We start from the raw sequence: 10,855 nt of genomic DNA, 5'->3' as shown, positions 1-10,855 counted from the left end.
TATAACCAATTGATCACAAAGGAGTAAGCTTACTATCGATCCAAGGTCAGCCCTCGCATATGTTAAAAATAAGGAGAAATCGTATGTTTATTTACATGGATTAGTAGGTAATTATATACAAGAAAAAAATTCTAATATTGGACTACACAAATTTTAGGCTAGAATTAATGTTATCCCTTGATATAAAGGATTTACAATCAAGAAATTATTCCTACAATCTCTCACGCCAACAATATATACATATATATACATTCAGTTGATGGGCAACCTTCACAATACCTATCTCAGGAATCTTCTTTATTTTTTTTCCCCCAATATCATCACGGTTCCATCAAATAGTTTTCTATGTGAATGTTCACTTGAATACAAATTTAATCTCACAAGATCGAGTCCAAATGTCTAAGCAAATGACTCACTTTAGAACTCATTCTTACAATCTCAAAAAATTTAACTCAATGTACTCAATGTTTGGAGAGTCTTTGAATTTTTGAATTTGTATTTAATTGGGATGAGATGTGATAAAAGAATTATATTAAATTTTATTCAAATTCAAATTTAAAATCTAAAATTTATGCTCAAATTAACATTTAAAGAAGAAAATTGATGTTGGGTTTATGACACTCGTACTAGTTGTAAAGATAAAGCAATTGATTAGCTGAAATTTCAATTAATTGGAAAGCAGGGTACATTAAGCAACCCAGCTCCCCCAGATTAGGTAGAGTTTGGTGGCTGACGAAAGACAATTTTCCAATATATATATATATAAAGACAAGGCATTACTTGTATCAGGACCAAGATTTCCCCCTCATCGCTTGCGTAAACCTAAAGTCTTTTAATGTCTTCTCTTCTTACCCAAAACCTTCCTACACCATGAACATGATAAACAAGTAGTTATTTCCATCTCTCCCAATTTTCTTTTCTTGATTTGTTCAATGGTTGAAATATCACAATCATTAATAAGTGACAGAAACCAACCCAAGCTAGCTCCTCCCTACGGTGCTGCAAGGATCTAGAATAAGAAACTCAATACCACAATTGAAGTAGCTAACCTATGGTTACTCAATTTGATTAGTGAACTGAACTTAGTCAAGTAGTTATATATAATATGCTTGCTTAAATAGACAACTCTTGTTGAAAAATATGACCCCCCAAGGATTTTCTTTAATCATATATAAAAATGTTTAAGAAACACAAATGCAATGATCATCTTACCCTTAGAAGCACAGTATGCTTGGTTACATCATGACCTTCCTTCGTCCAAATTGAAAAGATGCAAACAGTTTCAACACATAAAAGGAGGATTTGAGGTAGGATTGAAGTCTCATATGATGTAGCTATACAGAATTAATGAGCTCTCATCGATTAAGCAAATAAAATACCCACAATTTTCAGGTAGTCTGTCTTGGCCAAACACAAATCTAGATCATTGAAATGGCATGGTTTCCATGAAAAGGCTAATCCTGGATTGCTATTATTAGCAGTCTCAGAAGATGAGCACCAAGAGTGGAGAGAGATTAATTAACCAGAGTGAGATAGTATAATCAACAAAAGGAATAAAAAATGATCTAGAATTTGAGGCCTGCTCCCCACTTATCCAAATTCGGAAAATAGTTTCATACCTTCAAAGTCATTCTGAGCTTGAGATATAACCAATCAATGTGTAATACGTCTTTATAAAATAAAAAACATCTTTAACTACAAAGCTCCCCTCTTCATAAGAATAGGGGATATGATAGTTTCCTCACATTCTAGTTATGAAATATCTATTCTAGTTATAAGCAAGTTGTGGTGGTATTCAAGTGCATAATCTTTTTCAATATTTCAGAAAAATAAAAGATAGACAACAAGGAAATCCCCTTCATCAGCATGGTTAACCTTATGGAGGTGGTTGTGTGCTGTTCTTCAGCTTCGCCTCGATCTTCTTTCTTGTGGATGGTATTCCCGAGCTAAGTTGTTGATTATTTTGGAATTCTTCTACTTTCATCGTCTTACGGCTTGCTGTTGGAGGGTACTACGTCTTGATTCATTCTGGAGTGGATATCCATCATCTCATGACATTCTTTCTAGTGATGAATTGAGTTCTAAGGTATCTTATTTTCTTTCTGATTAAATTATGGTATTTAGTTAATTTTTTATTTTGGTTTTGGTTTGATGGCTTATTGCCCTTGGGAATGCCAAAGTTTGATGTAATAGTGATAAACTTTTGATGGAAGTCTTATTTGACTTCCTTTCTCTGGAGTATGTCCAGAGTTTCTGTACATATCCATTTGATCAAAATAATTTAACATTTACTGATCAAAAAAAAAAAAAAAAGGAAATCTCCTTCGTATGCGTTTTGACAATTGGGCAGGCATTGCACGGAAAATTGATTTTATTTATTTTTATATAGCTACTTAATTTTTACATTTTTATTTTAGTTAAATTTATTTATTTTTATATTTGTAGCATTTATTCATTATCACGAAATCCATTATTTTTAAGTTAATAACCTAGTAAAAAAAATTTTATTCAATTCAAACTTATTGAAGCCTTTTGTAAGGTTAACTAATTATCATTAGGCCATATCTATGTTTTCTTCTAATTAATTGTTAAAAAAATTAACGAGAAGTTATAAAGATTACTTTAAATTTTAAACAAAAATAATTTATTAAATTATTTATTTATTCACAGACTAAGGTTTAGCTAATAATTTTTTTATAACATTATATTAATTAGTCGACTAATATTTACACATGGGTGTTTCTCTATATTGCATTATATACTATAAATTCTGTCCTGAAAAAATAGTGAAAATTATCATATATCCAAGTAGACCCAATTTTCCTTTGCAGAAACAATTTCTTACATAAACAAATGAAAATAATATGACAAGAATCAACTTCTCGAGTATGGAAATACGGTCATATACCTTCTTAATTTGAGGTATTCCCAGAAATCTGAATGCTGCTTTTTCACACTTTGTGATGCAGAACCTTACTCCAAATTCTCCTTATGAACTTGGAAGTTCAGCAAATGCCCCCAAAATTTATTTTCTAAAGTAGAATTTCCCTTTGCGAGTGCCAGAGATGTTTCTGTTTTTTCGGTACTGTAAAATGCCCCTCAAACGTCACGGGGGAAGGATCGAATTTGGACTTCGGCTATGTCGCGATGAGAAGAACTTGCCGCCACATGAGAAGGATCTCCCAATCGAAGCAGGGCTCTCCTGCTGAGATTGTGCAGTTGAAGAACAACCCAGTAATTCCGCATCGAATTTCTGAAGTTTAGCAGACTGATTACTCGAACTCCCTTCGGATTCATCGCAATGTGAGTTGCTCAAAGAGGGAAAAATGGTTGCGGAAGCCATGTAATCCACGGAAAAAGACCTTCTCAACTGCTGTAAATCATCCCGCGTAACCAAATTTCCATGTACGCTGAGAACCCCATTCCCTTTAGAATTTACAATCTCCTTCGAATTTCTCAAACCACCACCTTCCTGCACAATTTCGCGTTCAACCCCTGTTTCGCCCCTGTTCTCGCGAATCCCAATATCTCTCCCTTGATTCTCATCCAATCCGCCGTCTCCCTCAAAAATATCCATCTGGGTCTCTTCGATCGGACTCGGATCGCGAAAGCTCCGGTCACTAGAAGCCGCAGAACGATTCCCGGCGTCTGAGACTATGCCGGCGCGACAGAGGGGGCAATTGGTGTGCGATCTCAGCCAAGTATCGACACAGGGGAGATGAAACGCGTGATTGCACTTGGGAAGAAGACGAAGGGTCTCGCCTTCTCGGAACTCGCTCAGGCAAACAGAACAAAGAGTCTCTTCCACCAAACCCTCACCCTTCTTGTACTTGCACACGGTGATGGAATTGATCACCGAATTCTGCAGACCCACGGTGGCGATGTACCAGATGGGGTGGTCCACCACCGCCAGCCCCTGGTTCTCGTCGAGAAACTCCTCCTCGTCGCGGCGCGCAGCCGGAGGCTGGTTCGCGGCCCTGTTCCAAACCGGGCAGAACTTAAAGATAATCACGCTGTAGCCGACGAGAAGGAAAAAGGTAGCGAGCACGGACACTATAACGATGACGGAAGGCGAGACGTGACCCGATTGGTGTCCGTCGGAGAGCGGCGGCATCGGCGTTGGCGGCGGCGGCGGAGGGCTGAGGTAAAAGACCGGGTAGGGATAGCAGCCATAAGGGCAGGACGAGTCACAGCTGAGATCTGCGCAGTCACTGCTCTGGTTCTTCTGGGCCAGAGGAGGGAAGAGCTTTCGATGCTTCATCGCCCTTAATAAAGCGGGCGCCGTGAAAGGGGATGGAAGGCGGAAGACGAGATGAGATGGGGAGATTTGTGTGAGGAAGAGAGGAAAACCAGAGGGAGTACAGAGAGAAAAAATTTGGGGAAGGTGACATCCATGAAAGGGGAATCAGCGAAGTCAAAGTGTGTTTATTGGAGCAGAGTGAACGAAGTTAAGGAGATCATTGCTGCGCTGTGTTCTGTATATTTCTACATAGGGGGAGGGTTAGGGCGCGGGAGGTGAGTCATGGGGAAGCTGCGGCGTGATGAACTGTGCTACGCTTCTCCAATTGTCATTGCTGAACTGTCTTAATCAATTACCCTAATTTTTTTCTTCTCATTTTCAATGAAACTTTCTCTTTAGGGTTCTTCCACGGGAAACCAGTGGCCCTCCTCCATCACCGTCTTCTTTTAAGGATTGGAATGAGGCCTGGATTGGGCATATCAAAATTTAAAGATTTGATTGGTATAATTTTTATTTTTTCTATTTTTCTTTTATTTTTGTTTTTGTGTAGTAAAAAACAGATTAGGGCAACCTTTTTTATTTATTTTATTGGTTTTTCTTTCTGTTTAGCTATTTTGGAAAAAAAAAATAAATTTATTTATTTATTTTTATAGTTTTTAGTTGTTCGATAATTGGTTGCTAGAATCATTTAAGATTTAAATTAATTTTGTGGTTTATATCATTTGTTTTACACATGGAATTTTAAAGAAAAAAAAATAAAATGATCATGTTGATTTGAAATACAATTAAAAACAAAATAGTCATAAAATGTCCAATAATTTTTTTTTAAAAAAGGTAAAAGTCTCTAAGAAATATTTTTACTATTTTTTGATTGTCATGTATAACGAAATTATTCTCGTAGCATTTAAAGTGAATTTCGAAATATAATAATTATTTAACTTTTTTATATTTATTATAAATTTTTCAGTTTGTATAATTTTTTGTATTTTTATTGCTTTAATGATATTTTTTTAGTTGTTATTTGTTGTTTAATTCAAAGAAAAAAAATTATATTTATTTAATTTAAATTTTAATTATTTTAACTTTTAAAATATTTCTATAATAGATTTCTGCCTTTTTTATTTTAGCCTTTCTTTCTAAATTTTAATTTGTATTTATATGACTTTCGATAACAAAACCAATGACCTTTTCAATTATGAGATTGACAAGATTGTCAAGTCTAATAGACTAAAATGAACAATAAATAAATAAAAATTATGTGGAGAAAGTGACATAATACTTCCTCAAAAGTGGTTGAATTATTGATCCAAATCTTTTTAGCATGTGGTATTGGGAGGTTGGATATTTTACCACTTTTTGAAATAAAAGTTTAATAAAAATAAGTATTAGATATTGAATATTAACTTTATGTTTGAGAGTTTCTTAGAACTTAAATCTTGAGCTTGAATGAAATGTAATATGAAATAAAATTTATTCCATTCAAATTCATAGAAAAAATTATACTTTAAACCAAAAATCTACCTTCCCAAACACAAACAAAACTCTAAATACACAAATGAAGAAGTTAAATTTTAAATTACTTCATTTGTATGAAAAGAAATCTTTAAATATGTTCTTTTCCTTTTTTTTGACCTTGTGAATTATCAAGAGGCATTAGAGGAAATTAAAATATTTTTTTAATTTAGCATAAATTTCATTTACAAATGAAATATAAAAAGTAGAAATTTCTTTTACATATGAAACATAAAATATAACTAAAAACATTTTACTTTGTAAATGTTATAAAATATAAATATATTATTTATTGTAAAATATAATAAAATTTATTATTTTTTAATTAGTAATTTATATATCTTGAAATGTCAAGAGCCACCAATTAGCAATAGATTAAGGCTTACCATCCATCAATAAACATCACACGTGTTGTTGATAAAACAAAATATTGGACATGTAAGAGAAAAATCTTGAACTTACGAGGATGGTTTGGACTCTAACTATATAAAACATCTTGTATAGGACAAATCTGTGAAGCTAATGGATTAAAGCAGCTAATACGTTATTGGAGTTAGATCTAAGACCATTATATTTGATATCAAAGTCATCCTAGGAGTACTATCATATGAGATCATACACAAAACTCTGACAAGGTTTGGACGAAAGATAATTGCATATCGAATTTATAATAGGAGAATCTTAGGCCTATAAGGATGATTTGGACTCCAACCATGTGGGGTACTTTTTATAGAATAAATTCATGAGGGTAATGGGCCAAAACGAATAATAATTCATCGGAGTTCAACCCAAGACCGTTATAGATACCAATCTTGCGCGCATGAGATGGGTTACCATTATGTAAATATTAGTATAGATTTATTACTTTTAAGGGTACTTCTGTCCTAGTGTAAAAAATGGGAGTATGACTCCTTGAACAAGATTTTTCAAAGTATTAGAGTTGAAATAACATATAAAACTCTTTAGGGGAAGGTGAGTGTTCATCAATCTTGTAAAACTCACAAGTCACTATAAACGTATTTAGTCTATTTGTCTCTCTCACCAAAGACACATTACTTACGAAGTTGTTGTTTTATAAGTTATGCTACTCCCATAGTTATTGTTGCTTGCCATTTACATACATTAAATAACTAGAGTGCAAATTTTAATGCAAACTAATCATAAATTATTAGTTCCCTAAACTCAAGTGAGCCTACAAAACTATTTGCTTCATTGCCATATTCACTTTTTTCATCTCTTTTTTTTTTTTTCACTCCTTTCATTTCCTCTTGAAGTAACACTATTGACCTTATAGGTCACACCCAATTTTGATAATGACAAATACTTGTTAGATTTGATGGCTTTCAAGTGTATGTGTAGGTTCATTTTAAAAGATCTAGTAATGACACATGAAAACAAAGCATAAAGACCCCGAAGATTAGTTTCATGTTGTAATTCATTTTATATAATATGGGTCTATAATAGTAATTAGGGTATAAGGTTTGTAATAATTATCTGCATATCATACATATAGGATCTGTAAGCTCAGAAATGTCATAGACTGACCATAAGGACTGAATGACCTTAGGGGACGGTCAACCGACGCCAAATTTTTGGGACTATCTCAAAACAGCCCTTGAAAAGACCCTAGTATGACTCTTAGTCCCAACACTCATGCATATATATCATACAAAATTGAGAAGTGTTCAAAATGTATTTAATCGAATATTATTAGGAAGTTTGAGAGAGCTCGAGCGACCGAACCTCAGGAATTCAAAAATCCTCGGGCGCCCGAACTATTGAGAAGTCAACAGTTTGACCATGCTTTGGGCGACCGAACACATTTTGACCATATCTTCCACAGGCGACTGAATCTCTGACCTAAAACCTTTTCACCAACTCGGGCGCCCGAATCCCACGTTCAAATATGCCCTAGGCGACCGAATTGGCAAGTTCGGGCTATCGAACTTAGCTTTGGGTACCCAAACTACAAACAAAAACATTTTGTCTTTTTTTCACCCGACCGACCCTTACTTCAGACACCCGAACCTTTAAAAAGTGAATTTTTGGTTAAGTCTATTCGGGCAATTGAACCTTGAGTTGGGCACCCGAATCATGCAAGTTAAATTAATTTTTATTGAAGTTAAATATAGTTAACAGGGTTAATTTTGCTAAACTTTTTTAACAAATTTAAGAATGCTCTATATGTCCCCCAACGGTTATAATTTTTTCATTCTCTATATATAGGGACTTATTTGCAAAATTAAAAGGTAATTAGCAAAAAATCATTAGTGAAAAATCTTCTCTTTTTCAAAAACTCATATTGGCCAAAATACTCTCAAACACTTGTTCCCTTAATGCATCTTAGCATTGTGAGAGCTTATTGAGTGGGCTAGTGCTTATCAGAGTTTGCTTATACTCCCATTATTTTTCTTGATTGATTGTCATTGTTTTTGGGGAGTCAAGCAAGAGTTTTCCTACAGATTTTTATTTGATAAATCTAGTGTTGGGAAAAACTCATTAGCTTAAGGATCTTTGCATTGTTATTGTAAATATTCTAATAGTTTGATTTTATTGTGCAAAAATATTTTTCTTCAAGCTATATTATTCTTTCAAACAACTCTTGAGCATATTATATTGAAGAAAATATTTTGAGTTGTTCTGAATATTTGCAGCATCTTTGAAACCTTGATTTATTATTAAGATTTAATATATACTATTTCAAAGAAATAACTTGATTAGAACACTCTTGAGCATATTAGTGATAATACCTTATTGAGTGTTGCTTGCACAAAATCACATCACTAAGCTTATATTTCTTATATTGTTGATGTGTGGTTGATTGAGTATACTGTGTGTATTGGGGTACATATCTGCTTTACTTGAAAAGCATAATCAATGTACCAATTATGTTGTGAACATACTGATGTATTCCAAGCATGGCCTGAGGGGGTAGTAATCCAACCTGTAAGGACTGTTAGGGTCTTCTCCGCCCCGTAAGGAGAATTTGTAAAGGATGAGGCCAGCCCTGTGCTAATTAACCTGGTTGTATTAGGTGTCGCTCCACCCGTTAAGTGAGTTTTAGTGAAATCCTCAAGCTTGCAAGTTAGAGGAGGGGACATAAGCATAGTTGGCCGAACCCTGATAACATTTCTTGTGTGTGCTTTTAATTTCTGCATTTTAAATTCTAGCACATGAATGTTTATATTTTACTACTGTGAATGACTGAGTTTATATTTGCATAGACAGACCCTAGGTTGAGTAGTACAGTTGTTAAACTAATTGACTTAGGCGATAATTTTTAAATACCTAATTCACTCCCCTATTGGGAATACACCAAAGTTAACAAGCACAATATATGATTGAATTGGAAAATTTCATGTACTTAATAATAATTCCTTTCTCTAAAAAATTATAATACGACTCCCCATTTTAGGCCCAAGTTTCATATTTGGTGTTTTTGTTGTTGAAAGCTCGCCAATTAATTGCATAAATTTGTGCCCCTAATTTTTGCTGCCCCACTTAAATATTTTTCATATTATAATTATTTAAAATACTTAATTATTCATGTGACATAAAAAGAATGACTTTATTACATCGATAAGACTGAGAGAATCTAAGTTAAGAAGATTGGTTCATATAAAAATATAATACTTATTCTTGATTCTTAAATGATCCTAGTCATATGATTGTAAATTGGCACTAACAATATACAAAAGTTGGTCTATAGAATCATTATCATATAAGGAGAACTGATTTCAAATTATTTGTTTAAGCGTGTTAAGACATATAAGGCGCCAATTAAGAAACCAAGTGCACTAATTTAAGCTAAATATTTTAAGAATACATAAATAGAGAATTATTTTTTATCAATTAGATGTCCTAGTTATAATTGCATGGATTACACTTAAATTTAAAAAAAAGCATCCCCCCGCCATAAGGCTCCCTGTTTTGCAAGGGTAAGGAGAGGGTCATCAAAATGTACATAGCCTTACCCATGCTTTTGCAGACAGATTGTTTCCTTGGACTTGAACCCATAAGAAACTGATCATAAAGGAACAATCTTACCATTGATCTAAGGTTTTGACTATGTGATGTGTTTATATTCTAGATAAAAAGCCTAATTAAACACATGTTGATTGGGTTTAATAGTTTTAAGTATGGTTGGGAAAAATGCCTCTCCAACAATACACAACAGAATATGTATATTGTATAAAGGATCAAACATACACTTGCAACAATTTAAATGATGAAAACCAGAATACTTCCACAACCATAGCAATATTAAGAAAACAAATATAAGAGCAACAACACCAGAAATTACATGGTTTGGAAAAACCTACCTCCATGAGAGCAATCGGTAAGATTTTCACTATAAAGAACAAAGATACACAATCCAATGGATTACAATGATCTTCTTTCATTCTCTTACCCTATTATTACTCACAATATGCCCAGAATGACATATTTAACAACCCCTTGGAGTCTTCCCTCCAAATACCCAACCGTTTGTTCCAATTCAAAATTTAAATTTTTTCTCATAACCGTTGACCTGGTCGAGCCTAGTCGAGCTCCTAGTCGAGACTCTTAGGAATTCATGTTTGATATTTTAGGGGATGAGTTGACTTGGTTGAGCCTAGTCAAGCTTCTGGTCAAGACTCTCAGGAATTCATATCTGATATTTTTATCTGCATTCACTCGTCGACGAAAGAGACTCGTCAATAAGTGCTTGCTACAAAACACAGCCATATGTTTTTCTTATTTTTTCATGAACCCCACCAAGTATAAGAGCCACACAAACAAAAAAATCTCCACCTTGGTAATTATACACCCCTTAGGAGAACTTGAAAAACATTTCTGATTTCTCCACTGTTAGCTTTACCGTGATCCCAAGAGGGGGGTGAATTAGTATTTTTAAAATTTAAGCACTAGGTCAATCCCCTAACACCAGTATATTCACAACCCTAGGGTCAATCTAGTGCAAGAATGCAAATGTATACAAGAAATTCAATAAACTAACTTAATCAAACACACATGCACCAGAAAGCAGTAAAGTAAAGTCGACACACAAAAATGTTATCGACGTTCGACCAATTGCCTACGTCCCTGCCTTGGCTAACTAGC

General features: G+C 34.0%; 1 protein-coding gene across 1 annotated transcript; it reads right to left on the bottom strand.

The window, feature by feature from the left end:
- Positions 1 to 2,801: 2,801 nt before the first annotated feature.
- LOC131161906 (RING-H2 finger protein ATL54) lies at positions 2,802 to 4,739 on the bottom strand. The gene has a single exon (XM_058117927.1). The coding sequence runs from the start codon at positions 4,259 to 4,261 to the stop codon at positions 3,107 to 3,109; it is 1,155 nt and encodes a 384-aa protein (XP_057973910.1). The 5' UTR covers positions 4,262 to 4,739; the 3' UTR covers positions 2,802 to 3,106.
- Between the last annotated feature and the right edge of the window lie 6,116 nt (positions 4,740 to 10,855).

Source organism: Malania oleifera, chromosome 8 (genome assembly GCF_029873635.1).
Source record: "Malania oleifera isolate guangnan ecotype guangnan chromosome 8, ASM2987363v1, whole genome shotgun sequence".
Classification (NCBI taxonomy): Eukaryota; Viridiplantae; Streptophyta; class Magnoliopsida; order Santalales; family Ximeniaceae; genus Malania; species Malania oleifera.
The sequence above is the reverse complement of the archived record's forward strand: the minus strand, read 5'-3'. Positions and strand labels throughout refer to the sequence as shown.